Source organism: Bison bison, unplaced genomic scaffold (genome assembly GCF_000754665.1).
Source record: "Bison bison bison isolate TAMUID 2011002044 unplaced genomic scaffold, Bison_UMD1.0 scf7180017864295, whole genome shotgun sequence".
Taxonomy (NCBI): Eukaryota; Metazoa; Chordata; class Mammalia; order Artiodactyla; family Bovidae; genus Bison; species Bison bison.
The window spans coordinates 2,921,597-2,947,240 of record NW_011494867.1 but is presented as its reverse complement, the minus strand read 5'-3'; the positions used below and the strand labels follow the sequence as shown (position 1 = coordinate 2,947,240).

General features: G+C 39.9%; 1 protein-coding gene across 1 annotated transcript in view; it reads right to left on the bottom strand.

Annotated features, from left to right (window-relative positions):
* The window catches only part of CNTNAP4 (contactin associated protein-like 4), a 288,255-nt gene that overhangs the window by 116,208 nt on the left and 146,403 nt on the right, over positions 1–25,644 (bottom strand). The window contains exon 4 of the mRNA XM_010850772.1: positions 16,622–16,769. Coding sequence (XP_010849074.1) covers positions 16,622–16,769 — 148 coding nt within the window. The remainder of the gene's footprint in view (positions 1–16,621; positions 16,770–25,644) is intronic.

The following is a 25,644-nucleotide window of genomic DNA, read 5'->3' as shown; positions in this document are numbered from 1 at the left end:
AGCCTCTATATAGAAAACTATAAAACACTGGTGAAAGAAATCAGAGAGGACACTAATAGATGGAGAAATATACCATGTTCATGGATTGGAAGAATCAATATTGTGAAAATGAGTATACTACCCAAAGCAATTTATAGATTCAATGCAATCCCTATCAAGCTACCAACAGTATTCTTCACAGAGCTAGAACAAATAATTTCACAATTTGTATGGAAATACAAAAAACCTCGAATAGCCAAAGCGATCTTGAGAAAGAAAAATGGAACTGGAGGAATCAACCTACCTGACTTCAGGCTCTACTACAAAGCCACAGTTATCAAGACAGTATGGTACTGGCACAAAGACAGAAATATAGATCAATGGAACAAAATAGAAAGCCCAGAGATAAATCCACGCACATATGGACATCTTATCTTTGACAAAGGAGGCAAGAATATACAATGGATTAAAGACAATCTCTTTAAAGTTATGTTTTTAAATGGGTTTTTACTTCATTGCTTTATTGCACTGACCTCTAACAGAATATTGAATAGAAATGATAATAGTAAGCATCTTGTCTCACTCCTGATCTCAGGGGACAATCTGAAATAATCCACCATTAAGTAGGATACTTGCTATAAGTTCTTTGTAGATAGCTTCTAACAGATTAAAGTAGCTACTTTTGTTTCCTTGTTGGTAAAAAGTTATCATCATGAATTAGGTACTGGATTTCATCAAATACTTACTCTATATCAATTCAGATGACATGGTTTTTATTCTTTATTCTGTTGACATGGTGAATCATATTACTCGATTGTGTATGACTCTGTGTGTGTGTGTGTGTGTGTGTGCTGAGTCATGTCCAACTCTTTGTGAACTCATGCACTGAAGCCTGCCGGACTCCTCTGTCCATGGAATTTTCCAGGCAAGAAAACTGGAGTGGGTTGCCATTTCTTACTCCAGGGGGTCTTCTCCACCCAAGGATCCAACCCATGTCTCTTGCATCTCCTGCACTGGTAGAATTCTTTACCAACTGTACCACCTGGGAATACCAAATGTTAAATCTGTATTCCTGAATTAAACGTGCATGATATGCTAGCCTTATGCATCGCTGGATTTGATTTGCTAATATTTCACATAAATGTTTTTACTTCTGTTTCCAAAAGAGACTGACCTATAACTGAGGGTATATTTTTAATGATTATATTATCATCAATATTAATAATGTGACTCTATTATATGCTGGCTCACCATGGGGAGGGCATGAACTCTAATTTTCTATAAATAAATTTCAAATTGTTCTGACATGTTCACCTCCTGTTGGTCTGTGCCCTTTCAGCCATTTTTCATAAGTACATTATACTTAGCCTGGTAGTTAAGACAGCTAGTCAGTGTGGGTTTCAGTCTGCACTCTACCTTAGGCAACTGTATGAGTTTTCTATCATTGCTGGAACACACTTTGTTCCATAAAAAGAAAACACAAATTTGTTATCTAACAGCTTTGGAATTCAGAAGTCATTACTTTGCCAACAGAAGTCCGTCTAGTCAAGGCTATGGTTTTTCCACTGGTCATGTATGGATGTGAGAGTTGGACTGTGAAGAAAGCTGAGTGCCGAAGAATTGATGCTTTTGAACTGTGGTGTTGGAGAAGACTCTTGAGAGTCCCTTGGACTGCAAGGAGATCCAACCAGTCCATCCTAAAGGAGATCAGTCCTGGGTGTTCTTTGGAAGGACTGATGCTGAAGCTGAAACTCCAGTACTTTGGCCACCTCATGCGAAGAGTTGACTCATTGGAAAAGACTGATGCTGGGAGGGATTGAGGGCAAGAGGAGAAGGGGACGACAGAGGATGAGATGGCTGGATGGCATCACTGACTCGATGGACATGAGTCTGAGTGAACTCCGGGGAGTTAGTGATGCACAGAGAGGCCTGGCATGCTGCGATTCATGGGGTCGCAACTGAACTGAACTGAATTGAACTGAAAATCAGGGTTGGCAGGGACTTCTTTCCCTCTGATGTCTCTAGAAGACAGTCACTTTGCTTGCCTTTTCCAGCTTTTAGGAACCCTTTCATTCCTTGACTTATGGCCCCTTCCTTCATGTACAGAACCAGCATCATAGCAACTTCAAATTTCTTTTTCTCATCATCGCTCATGTTTGCATTCACAGTCACATCTCCTTTTCTAACTGATCCTGTCACCTCTGTTTTACAAGGACTCCTGTGATTACATTGGGTCCACCTGGATAATTCAGGATAATCTCCCCAACTCAAGACCCTTAACTTAATCACAACTATAAAGTACCTTTGTCATGTATGGTAACATGTTTACGATTGTAGGGCATTATTCCATCACAGCAAGTTACTGTCTCTCTTTGGCCCTATTCCTTCAACTGTAATGTTGGAATAATAAGAGTATATTCTTTTTTGAAGCTGAAATATAGGTGACTTACATATTGTGTTAATAATAGAATATTCTTCATAGGACTGTTGTATGAATGCATATCTATATAATTTTGGAAGTTGTTGGCATATAATTAGGCTTCAATAAATGTGAACAATTACTAACGCTAATGCTATTATTTATTATTAGAATACTGGGCGGGGAAAGAGATATGCCAACAATAGTTTAATAAATACATTTCGTGTGTTTGTTTTTTTTAAGTGGACTCTTTAAAAAATAATGAATTTCTGAAGTGCACAAGAAATGCTCAATTTCCAATGTCATTGCTGGGTTATGCAGCAAGAATGAGCTTGAGCCATCTGCGGGTTCTGTGGCTTTTTCTCTGTCTGTCAGCAAATGCCTGAGCTGACTCACCACGGCAATTGTCAGTGACCTGAACCCTCCTCAGTGAATACCTCCATCTCAATTCTTCTCAGAGCAGGAATCAAGGAAAGAAGAGACTCACAAAGATTGCAAGCCCTGCTCTCGTATCAATTCTCCCTGTGACCCTGGGAAAGAGGTATGGCCTGCTTGATTTGCGTGATTCAGAAATACAACTTCCCACTGAATACAAAGTTTCCTCAGAGAAAATATTTAAATTTCTTTCAGGGAGTTGTGTCAGAAGTGGAATTGCTGAAACGTATTCTGTGCTCCTTCTGCAGCTCATGTTTACGGAGACCTTTCTACGAACACAGTGGAAGGCACAGTGATGCATAAAACCAAGCACAGTTCCCCCAGAGCTTACAGTCTAACGGGGAGGACACCCGTCCCTGAGTGGTGATTGTTCAGGCTTCACTTCTGCAGTAGAGCTGGGTCCGAAATGATTTCTCACATGTGAAGGGGGAGCCGAACCTCAGCCTCAGAAAAGGATGCTAACTAAATGGCAGAAATGTTTCACCTCCGTGAGCAGCAAACTGGTTTCCTCCCTCTGCATATTTTACACGCAGGCACACTCCTCACGGTGATATCCCCCACCTGACCCAGTCCCCTTTCCTCACCCTTGCACCCTGCCCCTGCTCTAGAAGCTGGAGGCTTCTCCAATTGTTAGGGGTTGCCACTTGCAAAAGCAATGTTTTCCCCACCTTATCAGAGAAAAACACATCCAAGGGCTTGATTTCTCAAAGGCGTGCCATGGTCCCACCATGTTAGAGTCAACTAAGGAGAACCTCTTGTGGCCTCCACAAATACTCAACAAACATCCCGAGCTCTGCCTGACGTCCACTAATTCATTAATAGAACCTCTGAAAGACAACCCTGACAGACAGGTTCCTGAGTGAGCCTGAGGCCGAAAGCATGAGGGTTATCTGACAAGAAGAGCAAGTAGTTTATAGAAACCTGTTCTCTGAAAGTGAACAACCTCATTGCATATGGAATTGTACCGTGGAAATCAAAATTGTTTTGTTTATTAATATCATAGGCGGTACTTGCAGAAAGTCGTGGAGGTGGTAGCGACTTGTCCCTGAAAGACCTTTCAGGGAGCAACAGATTCTGTGAGTTAAACCATATTATTATTGAATCATATTATTATTGATGAGATCAGCTGACTAAGAAAATTAAATCAGAAAAAATGAAATAGGAAATGCATGAACTGGAAAACAAGTCATTAAAAATAGGAAATTGACTTTATTGATGGTCCTGGAAGAATTCTTGAAAAAGACAAGACAGTCTTCTAATAATTGTTAGGGAATCACCCAAAAAACACAAATAGAAAAAGAGAGTTACTGCTGGTGGAAACAGAGACGGACCAAACTCTTCTTGGCGAAATTGAATTCAGCCCTAAACACTGAATACTGCCTCTCTATTTAAAAATTACTACCTATGAATCACTAAACAGAGGTCCAGTTTCTCTTTATAAATAAAACACATTAATCAGACTGAGTCACCGTTAAACTATTATATAGTGAAATGTTAAAGCTATAGCATGACGTAGAGGCACTTGCGTCTGCACTACAGAACTAGGCTTTAAAGAGATGTAGAGGACAGACGAAGCACTCTAGAAATCAACAGGAAATGAGCTGTTCTATTTTTGCATGGTAGCATAAAAGAACACAGAATGATTTAAGGGACTCGGGTTTAAAACAACTAAAAGTAATACAACAAAAAGGAAGAAGGCAGACAGGGAAAAGGTGACTTGACTATCATGGTTTTAAATGATTAAGGTCAGTGATAACACTCCAGGGGGTCATGGGAGTAAACGTCATCATGGCCATTTATATGTCAATCTAAATTAACATTTTGAATAGACTTGAAATAGGTAACATCTACTTCATCAAGGACACTGGAGTGTGTCATGGGAGGATGTAAGCTGGATTTCTGTTTCTAATATTTTAATTTTTGTGATCTCACAGATTCTCAGTTTCCCCATTTGGAACATGTGAAGAATAATTCCAACCTTTCATGCTACACCAAAGAAGATCTTGGCATCCAGTGGAAACATCAAAATGCCTTGACATTTATTACTGGGTATGCTATTTAGTGGCTCAGTGGTAAAGAATGCACCTGCCTATGCAGGAGATGCAGGAGACACGGGCTCAGTCCCTGGGTCAGGAAGACCCTCTGGAGGAGGAAATGGTAACCCACTCCAGTATTCTTGCCTGGAAAATTCCATGGACAGAGGAACCTGGCAGACTACTATCCACAGGGTCACAAAGAGTCAGATGTGACTGAGCACACAGGCATGCTATTATTATCATTTTAATAACAATTTTGGAAACATCATATGTTCATCTCAGAGATTTTTCCCTTTTCATCAACTGCCACTGCTTGAATATAATAAACTTGGATATTTACATATTCATTCACTTTTTTGGTTTATATCATAGCGAATCAGACATTTTTCTTAATGCATCTACTTAACAAATAATTGCTGAACATGTACTGTGCTAAGTTCTATAGCAGAAGCCTGTGTAACAGTGAACATACAGGCTTCTGGCCTCACGGATCCTCAAACCATAAGGAAAAGAAAGACATCATGAGACTCATCCCCATGTGAACAGATGCTTTTACAAATGGTAAGTGGAACTTGAAGGAAAAGGACAGGGTTATATGAGAGTTTTGAGTAGAAAGATTCAAATTAGGTTGCTGATTAGGGATGACATCTCTGAGGAAGTGATATTTAAGATGAATAGATGACCGCTATGAGAAGGTCCAGGGTCAGGAGGATGTGGGGAGGGGAGGAGTGGGTAGGAAGGGCTGGGAAGGCGGGGAGTCTGGAGAGAGATGGATGGCGTGGAAGGAACTACAGGGAAAATTCAGCTCCACAGGGAGCTGAATTACTGGCAGATCACCTTGACTCTGTGAAAGCTTGCTTCCAGATTTTTCTGGGACAGGTCTATTTTGGATTTGTCTTTAGTCCCAGGACATAACAGTTGGCCATCGGTTACGGTGTTTATTCCTAAAGCAATGCCTTTCTGGGTTTTCAGTTAGAAGCCCAAAGTGCTTAGCAAGTCTAAGATGGCAGGACTTGAATCCAAAGGTGCCCTTCCCAGAACTAGGCAGGTGCTGAATGAAGTCCCCAGGATTTTCATCTCCTGGCTCCTGCTTTTGCCCGGTGCATCGTGGGCACGTGCAAGTCAGGGATCGGGCAAGGCTTTAAGGGGACTGTGGACGCAGAAGTCAGGGCTCCCCTTCTGACACCTTGCTTTTTGGTATTCCACCCTAAAGTTCTAACCACTCTGGCAACTTTGATCTTTGTCCTCTGTCTCCTAGCAAAATTTGGCTCCCTTCTTCTTGAGTATAATGATGTTCTTAGGAGGAAGTCAGTTACACATGGATCTCCTGGAATTTGTTTTCCATCTTTCAAAAATCAAGTCCTTTCCAAGTTTCTGCCTGTTTTGAGTTGAACTTCAAAGCCCTGAAGCAGCTTTTAAAATATATATTTTATCCAGCAACAATAATTGTTGTGGGCAGCAAGATAGTCCAATAAAAGCTCTCTCTTATGACTGGTACCTAAAAGGAAATCTCTCTCTTTTTGTGAACACATGCATGCTATTATTATCATTTTAATAGCAACACTTTGGAAATGTTATATGTTCATCTCAGAGATATTTCCCTTTTCATCAACTGCTACTGCTTGAGTATAATAAATTTGGATATTATAATATATGGTGGATTGTATTATATTGTGGATATATTATAATGTGAATGTTATATAATTATTAACTTGGTCCATTAATTTATTTAGGATTGCAAAATGGGCATATACTGATTCTACTATTTCTTCTTTATTTATATAAATATAACTTAAAACAGAAAGCCCTTCTAATCTTCTATGTGATCGCCTTGAGGTACAGATTACATAGGAAAACCAGGATAAATGCTTGATGTTTTCTCCACATTTATTAGTTTTCAAAATAATGAGTCAATTCCTTAATAGCTCTCCTAGGTGACCAACGAGAGTTTTCTCTTTTAGAATTATCATGAATCCATTCTTTTAAATATAGTTAATATGTTTCAGAACTGCAGTTACCAACTTTACAGATGCTAAAATATTTGCATCTTTGATCAGTGAGAGCCTCTTCAGTTGGCTCTGTGTGCTTTTGACATAATCCTGATGGGTTTTCACAGTGTCCTTATTTCCTCGAATTTTAATAGCTAACCTTATTTTAATTTTAATATAACTTCACCTATCATCAAATTAAAATCTTAAGACTATAAACTCTGCAAAGAATTAGAATTTATCTACTTTGATTTTAGGCCAATAAGAATCTATCCTCTTTTTAAACTCTGACATAAAATAGGATCCCTTAGCTGCAGTATTAGCTGATAAACAATCTGAGAGCAAGGATTGTATTTAATGCATCTTGTCAAGATTTCAGCAGTTAACACGTTGTTAGCATTAGGTGCTCAGTCATATCTAACACTTTGCGACCCCATGGGCTGTAACCCACCAGGCTCTTCTGTCTGTGGAATTCCCCAGGCAAGGATACTGGAGTGGGTAGCCATTCCCTTTTCCAGGGCATCTGTTGGAGTTGCTTAATAATTAGATATTGGATTCAATCACAACTATACTTTAGGTAAATATAACACATTTCCTGCTTTTCCTTTCCCCGCTAACCCAACAAGTGGTGTGAGAGAGCTGCACCCTGAGTAGACAGAGTCAATTACCTAGTTTTCTCTCAGAGTTTTTCACCCACATAAACACTTGCACCTCTCATGCCACTTTATTATGTTTCCTGTTAATATATTTTCTAAGCAGAAATCTACAGATGTGAGTAGTTCTAACTCACATCTGTAGTTCTGAAAGTTCTAACTTTCAGTATTTTTTACATTACAAAATGCACACTCTTATTTTTTTAAGTTAATGTGTTTTGCACTATCTGACTTATTTCCATCTATTAAATAGAATCCATACTTTTCTCTTACATGGTCTGCCGTTAAGCACATAAGCATACAAGACTGACACTTCTGTACATTTCTTCTCTGCCAGGCCTCTCACTCACTCCTTGCCCAGGGCCCTATGCCTGATCTCTAACAGGCTGGGTGTGCCACCTGGATGATGGGGACAGCCTTCCTGAGGTTCCCCAGACCTGCTGCAATTCATTCATTCATCTATCCAGAAGACTATCTAGTTTCAACATCATAGAATGTGCCTGATGTGACTGGGGGCAGAACATACCTTCTGACCTAAACAGGAAGTACTAGAGAAACTGTCAGAAAGTGTGATTTCCACACTGAGAAAAGACCACAAGTTAAAGAATTATCTAGGTAGGGGAATAAAGGCTGGATGTGTGTGATGGCCTTATGTATCATTTAAAGATCCTAAGACTAGAAAAATCATGAAACCACAGCAGTTCAAAGACACTAATTATTTTCGCTATGGCTGGGCAGTTGGATGTTCTTCTGCTGAGGACGAGTAAGTAGAGACCACGGATTACAAAATAAGAGTGTTCCCATAAGAACTAGAGAAAAAAACCAAGAATTTACTCTCAGGGCAACTGCTTCAGCAGTTTACCCACAATTAAACATTATCTCCTGCGCTTTAATTGCCATTCCGAAGGACTCCTCAGATGCACTCGCTTGAACCCGGTTATTTTCTTTTCTTGCCTTTTGTTTACCATTGTTTATTCTTTGGGACACACTGCATAGAGCAGTATTTCTTCACCATCAAACACTGTCTTTTTCTTTCTTCCACAAGTTATTTCCTTCCCAAAACCTCTTGTCCAGATCTATAAACATGTTTGCAGTGGCTACGGCCAAGACATCTGAAATTTATACTTTCCCTTTGAACCCATAAAATCTAGCTTCTGCTTCTCTCATTACTCAGGAAACAACTTCAGGTTTACCGACATAAAAGGAGAACATGCTCTTTGATATGGATTTTCCATTCACTTGGTGCTCCTTCATAACAAGTTACTGCTCTAACTCATTGGGAGAGAGGGTAATAAAACCATGTGTGGGTCTCACAACAGCCACTTTCCCAGCAATATTCACAGGGACAGCTTGCATGTATAACTCTAGCCAACACACATTAGGCACAATGGGGAGGGGGTGAGGTTAAATTTTGGCAAAAAATGCACACTACCTGAAAAACAGTATGAAAGACCTATTTTAATTATGAGAGAAAAGCATTTCTGTCTTTCAAAGACATGAGCAGTTGTACAAACATAGCTTTAAACTTTATACTTTTATTATCGACAGTAAGTAGAAAGATTATGACTTAATAACTAATGATATTGTATAGGTTTCAATTCTGTATCTCCAACCCAGAAGCTATGGAGTTCCTATCTTCCGTATTTTTGTCGCTCAAACTCACTGAGTCAATCAGATCAGATCAGTCGCTCAGTCGTGTCCGACTCTTTGCAACCCCATGAATCACAGCACACCAGGCCTCCCTGTCCATCACCAACTCCCGGAGTTCACTCAGACTCACGTCCATCGAGTCAGTGATGCCATCCAGCCTTCCCATCCTCTGTCGTCCCCTTCTCCTCCTGCCCCCAATCCCACCCAGCATCAGAGTCTTTTCCAGTGAGTCAACACTTCTCATGAGGTGGCCCAAGTACTGCAGTTTCAGCTTTAGCATCATTCCTTCCAAAGAAATCCCAGGGCTGATCTCCTTCAGAATGGACTGCTTGGATCTCCTTGCAGTCCAAGGGACTCTCAAGAGTCTTCTCCAACACCACACAGTTCAAAAGCATCAATTCTTCGGTGCTCAGCTTTCTTCACAGTCCAACTCTCACATCCATACATGACCACAGGAAAAACCATAGCCTTGACTAGACGAACCTTTGTGGGCAAAGTAATGTCTCTGCTTTTGAATATGCTATCTAGGTCGGTCATAACTTTCCTTTCAAGGAGGAAGCGTCTTTTAATTTCATGGCCGCAGTCACCATCTGCAGTGATTTTGGAGCCCAGAAATATAAAGTCTGACACTGTTTCTATTTCCCATCTATTTCCCATGAAGTGATGGGACCGGATGCCATGATCTTTGTTTTCTGAATGTTGAGCTTTAAGCCAACTTTTTCACTCTCCACTTTCACTTTCATCAAGAGGCTTTTTAGTTCCTCTTCACTTTCTGCCATAAGGGTGGTGTCATCTGTGTATCTGAGGTTATTGATATTTCTCCTGGCAATCTTGATTCCATCTTGTGCTTCTTCCAGCCCAGCATTTCTCATGATGTACTCTGCATATAAGTTAAATAAACAGGGTGACAAAAACGGCCTTGACGTACTCCTTTTCCTATTTGGAACCAGTCTGTTGTTCCATGTCCAGTTCTAACTGTTGCTTCAATAGTGGAATTAATTCTTTCTCCTGCTCCCTTCCAGAACTTATTTGTTCTCCAGTGCCTCCTCCCAGTAAATGGTATCACCTTCCAGACAGTCGCTCAAATTTGATGATAACTCAGTGGCTACTCACATAAAATCACCGAATTCTCTTGATGCGATAGTGAAAGAGAAAGTGTTGTCACTCGGTCCTGTCCAACTCCATAGGCTGCAGTCGACCAGGATCCTCTGTCCATGGAATTCTCCAGGCAAGAATTTGGAGTGGAGTTTCCATTCCCTTCTCCAGGGGATCTTCCCAACTCAGGGATTGAACCTGGGTCTCCTGCATTGCAGGCAGACTCACCGGGGCCTCCCTGGTGGCTTAGATGGTAAAGATTCAACAGTAGTCTCATCATATTGTGAATTTGATTCAATTCAGGAGAACTCTCTTTCCATATTGCTGGTCCTCCAGTCTGAGACTCCAGCTGTCACTTGCACAAAGGAATTCAAGAAACCTTCCAACTGAGCTGCTGCCTTTAATCTGTACCCCTCATATAGCCCTCCACCCTGCACCCATATTTCAGTCTGAATCACCATTCTCAAATGCAAACTGATCCTCCAAGCATATAGACTGATCCTCATTCCCAGGCTTGACTGAGCACACCCTTTCTCCTATTTAGACCATTTTCACAGCCTCCCATGCAAAAATATCTGCACCTTAGTTTCAAAACCTACTGCCATAAACTTTCTCATACTAACCTTAGTCTATCAATCACTTCATTCCTAACACCTTATACTAATGGTACCATATTTTGCTTTGGGTTTGTGTAATTTTCATGACATCACACTTTCTCATCTTTAAGGAAGTGTATATTAATTTAAATTCCTCCCTACACCCTACTGCACTAAAAAAAGTAGATTTCTTTTTTTGCCAGTGTTAATAGATATTTAAAGGATGAACACAAGTTTGATTCATCAAGAGTACTAGTTTTGGATGGTGACGGATCTGATTTCAGATCCTAGATCTAACACAGGCTGTGCAATTCCAAAGTCCTTAATTTCTGTGAGTCCACTTTTCCCCATGTCAGGAGACTTTTGAAGCACTGTAGTACACAATATTCTTGAGTGAGTTGCTCAGGTAATCACACTCCCCCCCAAAGTCATGGTAACATGGTGCAGGCAATGGGAACACATGAGCCGGCAGGCAGATGCAATGCTCCAGGCCTTCTGCAAGCCCCCAGGAGGCCCACTTCACTGCCAACATGGACAGGTGTCCAGAGTCTGTGCTCGGGGAGAGACCCTACCCTGCTCATACTGCACCCTTAACACTTTTCCTTTTTTTTTTTTTTTCCTTTTCGTTGTAACGATTGCAGAAAAATGGGCTTGCATATCTGGGGAAAATCCAGTCTGATCTGGGCTACTCAGGAGACTTGAAGACAAAATCCTAAGCTGGATTCTTCTGCTGACCTATAGCTCGTCCTATTGAGGGCAGGGAACACTAGTGATCACAGATATTTCTGTGCCAGGCAACCCGGAGCAAGTCACAGGGGTCATTTAGCAGACCATACAATGGTAGTATACAAGTACTGACTTCACTGTGTCATTAAGATTATAAAAAATAGCATCTGACTCATATTAACTCTCCAGTGGTCAACACCAAAATCAGATTGATTATATTCTTTGCAGCCAAAGATGGAGAAGCTCTATACAGTCAGCAAAAAAAAAAAAAAAAAGACCGGGAGCTGAGTGTGGCCCAGATCATGAACTCCTTATTGCCAAATTCAGACTGAAATTGAAGAAAGTAGGGAAAACCACTAGACCATTCAGGTACAACCTAAATCAAATCCCTTAGTGAAAAATAGATTTAAGGGACTAGATCTGATGGACAAGAGTCCCTGATGAACTATGGATGGAGCTTTGTGACACTGTAAAGGAGACAGGGATCAAAACCATCTCCAAGAAAAAGAAATGCAAAAAAGCAAAATGGCTGTCTGAGGAGGCCTTACAAATAGCTGTGAAAAGAAGGGAAGTGAAAAGCGAAGGAGAAAAGGAAAGATATACCCATTTGAATGCAGAGTTCCAAAGAATAGCAAGGAGAGATAAAGAAAGCCTTCCTCAGAGATCAATGCAAAGAAATAGAGGAAAAGAATAGAATGGGAAAGACTAGAGATCTCTTCAAGAAAATCAGAGATACCAAAGGAACATTCCATGCAAAGATGGGCTCAATAAAGGACAGAAATGGTATGGACCTAACAGAAGCTGAAGATATTAAGAATTTGTGGCAAGAATACAAATTCTGTATTTGTGGCAAGAAATTCTGTATTTGTGGCAAGAATACACAGAAGAACTGTTCAAAAAAGATCTTCATGACCCAGATAATCACGATGGTGTGATCACTCACCTAGAGCCAGACATCCTGGAATGTGAAGTCAAGTGGGCCTTAGAAAGCATCACTATGAACAAAGCTAGTGGAGGTGATGGAATTCCAGTTGAGCTATTTCAAATCCTAAAAGATGATGCTGTGAAAGGGCTGCACTCAATGTGCCAGTGAATTTGGAAAACTCAGCAGTGGCCACAGGACTGGAAAAGGTCAGTTTTCATTCCAATCCCAAAGAAAGATAATAACAAAGAATGCTCAAACTACCGCACAATTGCACTCATCTCATACGCTAGTAAAGTGATGCTTAAAATTCTCCAAGCCAGGCTTCAGCAATATGTGAATCATGAACTTACAGACGTTCAAGCTGGTTTTAGAAAAGGCAGAGGACCCAAATATCAAATTCCCAACATCCGCTGGATCATCGAAAAAGGAAGAGAGTTCCAGAAAAACATCTATTTCTGCTTTATTGACTATGCCAAAGCCTTTGATTGTGTGGATCACAATAAAATGTGGAAAATTCTTCAAGAGATGGGAATACCAGACCACCTGACCTGCCTCTTGAGAAACCTGTATGCAGGTCAGGAAGCAACAGTTAGAACTGGACATGGAACAACAGACTGGTTCCAAATAGGAAAAGGAGTATGTCACGGCTTTATATTGTCACCCTGCTCATTTAACTTGTATGCAGAGTACATCATGAGAAACACTGGGCTAGAGGAAGCACAAGCTGGAATCAAGATTGCCAGGAGAAATATCAATAACCTCAGATATGCAGATGACACCACCCTTATGGCAGTGAAGAAGCACTAAAGAGCCTCTTGATGAAAGTGAAAGAGGAGAGTGAAAAAGTTGGCTTAAAGCTCAACATTCAGAAAACTAAGATCATGGCATCAGTCCCATCATTTCATGGCAAATAGATGGGGAAACCATGGAAACAGTGGCTGACTTTATGTTTGGGGGCTGAAAAATCACTGCAGATGGTGACTGCAGCCATGAAATTAAAAGACGGTTACTCCTTGGAAGGAAAGTTATGGCCAATCTAGACAGCATATTAAAAAGGAGAGACATTACTTTGCCAACAAAGGTCCGTCTAGTCAAGGCTATGGTTTTTCCCGTGGTCATGTATGGATGTGAGTTGGACTATAAAGAAAGCTGAGCACCAAAGAATTGATGCTTTTGAACTGTGGTGTTGGAGAAGACTCTTGAGAGTCCCTTGGACTGCAAGGAGATCTAACCAGTCCATTCTAAAGGAGATCAGTCCTGGGTGTTCATTGGAAGGACTGATATTGAAGCTGAAACTCCAATACTTTGGCCACCTGATGCAAAGAGCTGACTCATTTGAAAAGACCCTGATGCTGGGAAAGATTGAGGGCAGAAAGAGAAGGGGACGACAGAGGATGAGATGGTTGGATGGCATCACCGACTCAATGGACATGGGTTTGAGTGGACTCTGGGAGTTGGTGATGGACAGGGAGGCCTGGTATGCTGTGGTTCACGGGGTCGCAAAGAGTCAGACATGACTGAGCAACTGAACTGAACTGAACTGAATGGTAAATAGTATAATGTTTTAGTAAATTAATATTCTGCAAGGCTAATGCTATGCATACATGAGAATAAGTGTTGACTATGGTGTAATTGAGGAATTAAAGTCAACTTGATCAAATACATTCCCATAATGCATTCACACCCAACCTTGTTGAGGTTATTTTTTGGTCATCTATGAAAGTATTTTTCCATTAAGTTTATTTTTTTGTCTTTTATACAAAATTATCCAACAGAAGGGGACAACAGAGGATGAGATGGTTGGATGGCATCACCGACTCAATGGACACGAGTTTGAGCAAACTCTGGAAGACGGTGAAGGACAGGCAAGCCTGTCATGCTGCAGGCCACGGGGTCTCAAAAGTAGGACATGACTTGGCAACTGAACAGCAACAACAATATCATTTTACCATGTGTCTTTATGTTTGAGTTTAAAATACTTCCTCTCAGTATTGATCCTTCAATCGTGGGTCCATGAAAAAAGGAGGCTGACTAAATGCACAGCTGATGTACTTTCCTCCAAGAGACAGCAAATGAAGTCACAGTGAAAACACTGTTCCATGGGGCTGCAGATCAATACAAGGGTGGGAAGTGGGAGGAAGATGAGTTATCATCCAGCACAAAGCAGCAGAGAACTCAAAGGAACTTGCTGCCACTTCTCAGAGACTCAAAGACCCTCCTTTCCCAGCAGCCACTTCATAGGGACATTACAAAGGAGACTAGCATCAGTAGCCTTGTTAAACTAATGTTGAGTTTACATATGAGATTCAAAATATGAAGTGTGTGCTGCTGGGAAAACTGCTTAATATTTCTAAGACTTCTTTGGATGGGTGATTTTTAGGATTAAATTAGAATATCTATAAAAACTGTTATCTGACGCAGAGTAAGTGCTCAATAACTGTTTGCTATTATTATACAGTGATAAATATTTTGCAAAGTGGATGCTCTGAACCAGTAGAAAATGTAACTATAAATATGAATCGTTTTGGAGTTTGCTTTGCTGATTGTCCATTGTATGGCATGTAAAACTCCACAATCCTAAGACAAATAAGACTGTCCAGATTCTGTGTTCCAGAATCACAATCTGGGGTGGGATTTTTTTTTTTCTTTAAGGATAATTTTATTCAAGTGAGATCATTGTAAAGGGAGGCGCTAACACATACCAGGAGCAGCTGAGCTGAACTGCAGAAGCCAAGAAAGCTACCAGGAAGTCAGGCAGATGGTGAGAAGTTAAGCTGCCCATGACTCGTCTTGGATTTAACAGCTGGAGGAGGCAGAGCATGAGCTGGGGTTCTGGAGTCTGGCAGATGAGGCTGCAAATCCTGTCATTTCCTATCTGGGGGACTGGAGCAAGTCACAGCCTCAAGAGTCGAATCTCTAAGCTTTAGCTTCCTCATTTGCAAAGCAGGGGAATGGAAGAGTTACCTAATAATGTTTATCTGGACTTGGTTTTGAATTATAAACTAACTGCTTAATGTGGTGTCAAACATATAACAAGCACTGAAGAAAAGTGTTACTTTTGGAATTATAAAAATTAATCCTATTAACATGAGTGCTCTATTGCTATTAATACAATCATGACATTTCTGTCAACGTCGTTTCTCTGTCGGACGCAGTGCAGACAATTTCAACAAGCTGCCTGTCCTCTGTATGACATGCCCACCTTTTACGTAAATAAAGTGAGCCTGAAAAAGCGATGAGACACGTAAGAAGAAAGCTTTAGTGGCTAAAGAAATAAAGGTTTACTAGAGGAATCAGGATGTAGTGGAACTGAACAGTTCTTCTGTGGACTAAGTTGTGAGACACTGGGCAAATTACTGACTGTCTCCAAACCTCAGACTGCTGGTCTGATAATTGTAGATCATATTAACTAACTCATTGTTCTCTAATAGAAGGGCATCTGACAGGATAGTGTGGCTTGAGGTAGACTATCAATAACTCTTAGGTCCCTGTCCCACAGAAAGACATAACAAAATGCTTCATTAGGAGGAGACTAAGTGAAATCTGTGGTTTTTACCTTTTCTTATATGAAAGTATTTCAAACACACTTTACACTTTGGCAGGGGTCTTTACTTTCTCTATGAATTTATGTTCAGGGCATAGCATATTTATAAGTGAGTTTCATGGCATATTATTTTTAGGCTGCAGAGGAAAAGCATTCTTTGTTCTCATAATAGATGATTGGTTTTACTAAATGGGTCACTGTCTTTTATTAAATTTTGGCTACCCAAATGAAACATCATAAAATATAGCCTACAGAGATAAGTTCTAATATTTACAAGTTAAGATATAGTCAGTAATATCAGATTTGGGTAAATGGACTCACATGTGTCTACAAACATCTATCTATTTATCTCTGTATCAATTTGTCAATAAAATGCTTCCATTTCTGATTTAAAATATAAAAGCAGAAAACATAAGCCAATATTGGCATGTATGGGCACATATAAAGCTTTCCACAAAAATTGCCCCTGTTTTTCCGTCTCTTTACATACTCTAAAGTCAATTTCAGCATATAGTTGGCTTTTAAAACATCTCCTTTGATATCTATTCCACTGCGTTGGATAAACAAATACTTACTATATGCACATCCAAACACCTCAATTCGCATTCCAATTCTGCCCTTGGGGTTCCACTCTAGAGGGATGAAGCGCAGAAATCTGGCTTTGATAGAAGGCTGGAGTCTATAGTACACAACACTGTCTGCGTTTGCATTTCCTACAAACCCCTAGAAGAAAAGAGCAAGAAGGAAATCAGTGCATCTGGAGAGTATCTATTTCACTTTGTCCCCTAAAACGCCAATAAGCAGTGTCTGATTTGCTTTTTAACTTATAAAATGGCAACCATTTAAAGAAGATCATATCATTAACAGTTATATCATAAAGTTTCATCTGCAGAAGTTACTATGGTCTAAACTGCTTTCTATATAGCAGTTTAAATCCCACCATCTGCATGAAGTCAGCTTTCACTGTGAAACCCCCAGTAAAGTTTGTTTCTATGAAGTGCAGATGAAAATAAAAGTTACTGACATGAACAGTGAGAACATCCTCTTGTATTCAAAAACTAGAATCAGATTCCGCATGGAAGTTGCTCATGTAGTTGATGAATGAGTAAGATTCAGACTTGTTTCTGCTGTTTCACTTTCTCATCTTACTCAGCAACATAAAGGAAAGTATCACCAGACATTCAAGTCAGAGCTACACTCTGAGAATAGGCTCTTAGACTTCACTCACCACACAGCCGGATACACACATTAAAAACTGTTGTTACATGTCATTTTTATTCAATAAAAAAATAATAAAGTAAAAGCACCTCTATTTAAAAATTGTTAAGGGAAACTGGAATCAATAATAATTTGGAAAGATGTGAAATTAGACTGACAGACTCTAGAATCTGAAGCTATAAAGACCACAGGAATGCTGCTGAGCTAGTACCATCAAATTGCAAATGAGGAAATTAAATGTCAAAATGGCAAGAAAAAAAAACCCTCTCGTGTTTGCAAAACTATTATATGGTAAGACCAAGAGCAGTGTTCCTTTCACAATATCAGGATGCATCTACCTAACACCTGCAAAACCCACACTTAAACAGCTTTTATTTTCTTCTACATGACATATAGTAAAGCTGCATATGTGAAAAAGTTAGGATGAGACAGAAACTGTTCTCAATAATTGATATTTAACTTTTAAATTTTTTATTTCTTCTTTTCTGTGTCCTCTTCCACCTCTTCTTCCCCTTCCACCTTCCTGTTCTCCTTCTCTTCCCCTCCTCCTCCTCCTTTTTTTGTTTAACTGTAACAATCAAGACATGCAACAAAATAAGGGATCTTATTATGATCTACTCAGCCACGTGGTAGGTCCCCTTACCATGACTCGATCCACAAATGAGGTCACGCTCATGTAGACCATACCAGACTAAGCAAATATTTCAGTAACACCAATACCCAGGGAATCTATCCATTTGCCTCCTTTTCTTTCTACTTCACAAATAAGCATTTACCAAAATATTTTCTAACACAGTAAAAATAATAATAATAATAAAGTTGGGTTTTTCATAAAGAAAGAAAGTGAAGTGAAGTAGCTCAGTCACGTCCAACTGTTTGCGACCCCGTGGACTGTAGCCTACCAGGCTCTTCCCTCCATGGGATTCTCCAGGCAAGAGTACTAGAGTGGGTTGCCATTTCCTTCTCCAGGGGATCTTCCCAACCCAGGGATCGAACCCAGGTCTCCCACATTGCAGGCAGACACTTTAAGGGTTTTTCATAGTCAAATTAATTTGATTTGATTCCTCTTATCCCTCAATGCCCCAATACCTCATACACCCAATTTTCAGGCTCACACAAAATAAGCAGTTCTGTGACAGTGTCTTCAAATTATATCCCAAATTGGGGCATCTCCCTTCATCTCAGCTATGACCACCCAGTTCAACAAAGCAGTATTTCACCAGAACTACTTCAATGGCCTCCTCCTTATCTTTTCAGCCTTCTCTTTCCCATGCCCATGCCCAACCATATCCCTAATCTCGTTCCCTCTGAGCAGTCGGTATGATTTTTAAAGGTAAAATAAATTATGTTACCCCCACTGCTTCCTTTACCACTTAGAACAAAATCTGAATTCCTTATCAGACATTAGCACCATCTTTGGCAACCTCGTCCACAACGCTTGAAGCACAGGGAGCCTCTGTGTGAAAACCAAGTTCAGCTCCCCTGAGCGCCTTTACCACCGGCTGTTCACTCCCCTCTGAAAGTTCTTCCCTTATGATCTTGGCACAACCAGCTCCTCTTGGCATCTCAGGCTTTGTTCTAAAGAGAGCCACCTAAGACCGGCCCTTTCTGATCCCCCAGGTTCTGAAGGAGTGTACCTGGCACCCTGGCATCTTATTACCTTTCTGTTTTATTTTCTTCATATTACTCATTATTTGGGGATCTTTTTTGATTATTTGTTTATCTTCCACCCCCACCCCTCCATCACCCAGAAGATAAGCTCTATTAAGCATGGACTTTTACTGACCTTCCTTCTGTAGTACCTAGAACATGGCTGGGCTCAAAGTGGTTCTCAACAAAATATCTGTTGGATGTGCATGTTTGGGTAACACTGGGCTTAAAAACAAACCAAAGTTCAACAAGTTTCTCGACTATAGTATCTCTCTGAACACGTCAAATGAGAAGGTACAAATGAGCACTGTATCTCCTGAGGGAGCAACAGTTATGCAGCATGCTTGAAATCTGTTAGCCCCATATTCTTGGCTAGTATTTCCCAGAACATAAACAGGAGAACATCATTTAATCCCATCGATAGTTGGACTCTAATAACCAGACACTTCTAGAATGTTCCATCTATTCCACGAGTCGAGGACCTAGTATAAAAGGTCAACTGTGTCACACTACCTAATATCCATCCTCACTTCATATTTAGCACACCAGGATCTCCTTTTCTGTCAAAACCACTCACATTTGCCTGAAAATGTCCATTTATTCTGACCTTTTCCTTAGAAGGGCTGATGAAGGGCAGTTTTATTTTAGACAGTATTTCCCAAACCTGAATGACATATTAAACGTCCCAGTGCTCAGACTGGGCATTGTTGTACGCATGTGCATGCGTGTCTGATTCTTTACAGGCTCTCCAAGTCAGGGTAATGTGTCTCCAAGGTTGAGGACCACGTTTATAGATATTCAATCCTAATCAGACTTTCTTATACTTCTGATTCTGTTTTCCTGGGTACGGCTGGCAGGTTAATACAATACCTAATTATGATTTCTTGCAGGGAACAGCTGGATGATGAATTAGATAGCCCTCCAAAATATCTCGCATTTTTCCAAAATTAATCTAAGTTCACAGATTGAGATAGATGGCACTGTGATGATCTCAGCATTTAATGGGATTGGGAGAAAAGATGCAGGTGACAGTGGCTATGGGTAGGTAAATGGAAAGAGGACATCTGTAAGTGGAAGATTTTCACAGTTTATGTGATCAATTTATGAGCTATTTGAATTTTGAGAACATAAAGAAGAAATGCAAATTACTTAGTTTGTCTAAGTTATAAAAACATCTGGGCACATTCAAAATTTTAAGCGATTATTTCTTACAAGGGATAAGGGAAATTTTGAGGTGGGGAATATGAGATTTTAATTTAGTACAGTTTCTTCATTTATAAACTTTTTAACTAGCATGTACTAATTTTACAGTAATTAGCAAAATAAAGTAACACATACATGTCAGTGTGTACAATGACAGAACAGGCAAAAATATCACTTAGTAACGCTTTGGGTACCTTTAATAATATTCTAATATCAATAACCTTGGGAAAACATGCACCATTACTACTAATTAAATATATTTAACTGAACAATAATATTTGCATTTTTTGCTCCCCGTGTTGATAACTTAAAACATAAGATAACAAAGATTCTGTTGTGGAATTCAATAATCTAACAGGAATTTTTGTATAATGTCTATGACTGAGACAGGGAATTAAAGCCATGTTGCTTTATAAATGAAAAGTCCAATGCATACTAATATTCCTAATGTAATTCCATTGCCTAAGAGACTTTCCTCAATTTGCTATAAGATTTTTTCATATCATTATAATTCACAAAGGAATGCATGAATTTAAACGTCTCATTCCCTTTTGAAAAAATAATTTTATTATGAGAACGTGTATGTCCTCCCTCATACTACAGATTCTGAACTTGAGCATGGGTCCACATGACCTGAGGCACTGTCATGCCTCACATCTGCGGGAGGGGCTTTAGAGTCTGCATTTCAATGCAGGTCAGACTGACTTGTGCTTTTGGTCTTTGGCCTGCTCCTTGAACATTCTTCAGGCTTGTGGATAAATCGTGCTCTTTTCCCCTTGCTATTTCATCTCAAAATTTTTCAGAGAGAGAAAAGGTTTTAGCAGAAGAGTTCACCAGGGTTAACTTCCAAAAGCAGGAATAAGTAAGTAACAAATGTCTGTTGTGCTATCAATCGGACTGTCTTCAACATGAAAGGTTGTGTCTCAACATCAGACACAGCAGAAATATATATTATGTAGTTTTAATACTTGCCTCAAGGCTGTGAAGTATTTTCCTGCTCACCATAAAACTGAGGATAACAAAAATTATAGAGGTTATGTGCCTAGAACCACACAGCTAGAAAGTGACAGGGTAAGGATTTAATTCCATACTTCTCTGAATCAAAAGCCCATAATTTAGCTAAGCATCAAAAGGCCTCACTCTTACAGGACATGAAAACACCAACCAACCCTAGAGGAAACCTGATATTTTATCTGAGGGTTTTTTTCCATTTTTCTCATAATTTATATTTAACATCTTAGACACATTTGAAATTAATGCAACTTAGATTATTACTGGCTGGAACATATCTCTTCCAGTTGATTTTACAGACAATAGGATTGTTCCATTAACTACGTTTTCTCGAAATTAAAAGACAAATGTTCAATTATCAATAGGATACTTTCATATAAATGGTAACCTCCTAGTAGATGCATAATATAAAAGAATATGCCATCAGATCATCAAATATATGAAATATCTAAAAGTAAAATTAAGGTGATGTGTCTTATGTGATAAAAATCAAAAGCCTTAATTATATTTTTCTTCAAGACTTGATGATTTTCAAACTCAATGAGGTGTTCATAGATGGGTTTAGAAATGTATTCTAACCAAGATAATTTATTGAGTTAATGAATTAAAGTTTCTCACAGGATTTTAAGTATTTTCATAGCGATTCTAAAGTTTATGAAGAAGTGTAATAGCATTAATTTCTTTTGCAAATAGTAATTGAGCAATTCATCTATGAAAGCCAAGATGCATAAAGGAAGATAGCCATATGGCAGTTCATAAGGGGCTCCAAAACATGGCTGTAATAAATCAGAAACACGGGAACAGTTACCTGCTGTTTTCCAGCAGATTTGTAACTACACATAGAATCGTCCAACTCCCACCAAAATAAATAGTAACGTGAGTAGAAATTCAATACAACAAACAGGCAAACAGTAAAATCCTCTGACCTCCCTTATTCGTGTGACTTACATATGACCTTTTTTCCAAGTACAATTCATTTTGACACAGTCAGCTAATAGATAGACACTAAATATATCACAGCAACATGCTGTCTAATGGAAATCAGCTCTTTATTTTATGATGTTGGTTATAAATCTTTACTAAGTATGCCTCCCATGAGATCAGGTCTAGAAAAATGTAAAAGAAAAAGCAAAGAAAAATAAGAACTATCAAAAAATGGGCAATATGCTAACATAAACCCAGATAAGATTAACATTTAAACATATTAATATGCTGCATAAGACACTGCAACTGTATCTAACAGAAGTTGATTCTATCTTGAGTGTGAATGGAATTTGTTTAACGTAATAGAAGATCAGCAAGGGAGTATAGCAGTCAAATCAGAAAGTTAAGTTTTGTTCTGAATATACAATAACACTCAATTTTCAAAATAAAAGGATATCAAATTTTATTAATATTAAATCAGTTTCTATTATCTCTCTCAGAAAATATTCAATAGCTTTAAAATATTTATTTTGAGGGATACCATTAACAATAGTCCACTGAGGAACCGCAAACCAGCCATTATATTAGAATCTGTGGATGCACAAAGCTGTAACATACACTGGTTAGGCCCTTTCAGCACAGAAGGGTTCAAATTCTCAAGACAGAAATATCAAAGGGAAAGAGAGAAAAGGTACATGAAAGATGCATCCTTCACTGAAGTCCATAACTACTGTTGCTGTTCACTTGCTCAGTCGTGTCCGACTCTTTGCAACCCCACGCACTGCAGCACGCCAGGCCTCCCTGTCCATCACCAACTCCCAGAGCTTGCTCAAACCCATGTCCATCAAATTGGTGATGCCATCAAACCATCTCATCCTCTGTTGTCCCCTTCTTCTCCTGCCCTCAATCTTTCCCAACATCAGGGTCTTTTCCACTGAGTCAGCTCTTCACATCAGGTGGCTAAAGTATCAGAGCTTCAGCTTCAGCATCAGTCCTTCCAATGAATATTCAGGGTTGATTTTCTTTAGGATGGACTGGTTTGATCTCTTTGCTGTCCAAGGGACCCACAAGAGTCTTCTCCAACAACACAGTTCTAAAGCATTCTTTATAGTCCAACTCTTACATCCATACATGACTACTGGAAAAATCATAACTTTGACTACACAGACCTTTGTCAGCAAAGTAATGTCTCTGTTTTTTAATATGCTGTCTAGGTCTGTTAGAGCTTTTCTTCCAAGGAGCAAGTGTCTTTTAATTTCATGGCTTCAGTCACCATCTGCTGTGGTTTTTGAGCCCGAGTAAATAGTCTGTCACTGTTTCCATTGTTTGCCCATCTATTTGCCATGGAGTGTTGGGACTAGATACCATGGTCTCAACTACTGTTGAGATATAGTAACAAATTGTTATGTGGCTGATATATGGACATAAATTTATATTAGGGTAATACATGGATAATTTTGTGGAAGATTAAAATTTGATTGAGATGCAAAATAACTTTTAACTAAAACCTAATTATATTAAGGTAATGGTAGATTAGGAGATTCTGAACAACTCCCCTGCTAAAAGCTGTACAAAATGAGAAACAGGAACTGAAGATCTAAAAGACAATAAAATATTAAATGTCCAAGATTTGGGAGAAGAGCAGCCAAAGAGACCAGCCCTACCTTTGGGACCCTTGTTTTCCTCTTTAGCTGACCTAAGGATTTCTAAAGAGAAGAAACTGAGCAGACCTTAGGACAACTTCACAGAGTTAAAGATAAAAATTTAGTTCTAGAGCCCTCAAGGGCATGAATATCCCATAAGCTTCCATGCGGTTCGTGTCAAAACTTTGAGAGTCTATAGCTAAGAATAAATGGTAAGATGGAGAGAGACAACTCCCCACAGGGATGAAAATTCAGCTTCCCATTTTCTCCACCTGTGAGATTACATGACGGTCAGAGAGGCCTCATGCTCCTTGCTGCCTGCAGAAGCAACTGTAATTATACTCTGTAGGAAGATATCCTTCTAAATCTCAAATTATCTGTTCAATTCTTCATATATAATGTCCTACACACAATAGAAAGCAATAAAACATCAGCAAAAATTGTTCTTAAAGGAAATTAATAGTCTTGAACATGCACACAGGTTAGTGAATAGGAAAGGCATCAGCTATGTTATTTAAAGAACTGGGAAACCATTACTCTACAGAACAAGAAAGTGGGGCAAGCTGAAAATCAATAAGTTTTCTGAGAGCCATCAGAAACTTGAGATTACATGCACTGAGTTGTGTCCCTCCTAAAGCATGTAGGGTGAAGCCCTAACCACTTCCATGGTGACAGTATTGGGAGGTGGGAATTTGGGGAGGTAATCAGGTTTAGAGGAAGTCATGAGGGTTGGGGACCCCATGATGGGGTTAGCATCCTTACAAGATGAGGAAGACAGACCAGAGCTTCCTTTCACTTTGCCAGGTGAGGACACAGTAAGAAGGCTGATGTCTGCAAACCATGAAGGCTCCTCACGAGGAACTAAGTCAGCCAGCACCTTAATCCTAGACTTCCTAACCTCCAGAACTGTGAGAAATAAATGCCTGTTTTTTGAGCCATCCAGCCTATAGCATTTTGTTATAGCAGCTTGAGCTGACTAATACACACGGCAAACCACACCTCTGAGATCCGGAGAGAGAAGGCTACCCAAAGACAGCAGAAATCTGTCCATCTGCTGGTGCCATAAACTGATAGGGGCTCCCATGGTAATTTTGATGAATTGATAGAGGCCGAGCGTGGACTAGCATGAGAATGAGAAACTCTTGAGGCCTTGTCACAGAGCATAGATAGTTTCCTGGAGGGAAAGCCCACAGTAATGCTCTGTGACAATCAGGAGAAAAAAAAAAAAATTCTTCTTGGCTCTAGCAAGGAGGGGTAAGGGTAATCACTGCTACACTCAGAGTGATCTACCATCCAGGGGAAAATCTGCCAGAGCCTATTCCCTGATGGCTCAGTGAATAAAGGATCCACCTGCAGTGCAGCAGACATGGGTTCGATCCCTGGGTCAGGAAGATGCCCTAAAGAAGGAAACGGCAACCCACTCTGGTATTCTTACCTGGAAAATCCCTTGGACAGAGGAGCCCGGCAGGCTGTACAGTCTATGGGGTGGCAAGGAGTCAGACGCAACTAAACACACAGCCTCCCCAGGACCTCTAGAAACACTAGTGAAGGCCACAGTTTTAAGACAAAGGCACTGACATTTAATCACAATATTGGAGACCATTCTTATTCTCTCTTATCATACCACCAATGCCAACAGGACTCCAGTATAATAATACTGGATAACAACTGAGAAAAATGTGAAACCCAGACCACCTCTGAAGAGGATGCTGAAGTCAAAGGAGAGGCAAAAACAAGGGTACTAGATGAATTTGAAGTCTATGACACCTATAGCATGTTGCTGCTGCTGCTGCTAAGTCGCTTCAGTCGTGTCCGACTCTGTGCGACCCCATAGACGGCAGCCCACCAGGCTCCCCCGTCCCTGGGATTCTCCAGGCAAGAACACTGGAGTGGGTTGCCATTTCCTCCTCCAATGCATGAAAGTGAAAAGTGAAAGTGAAGTCGCTCAG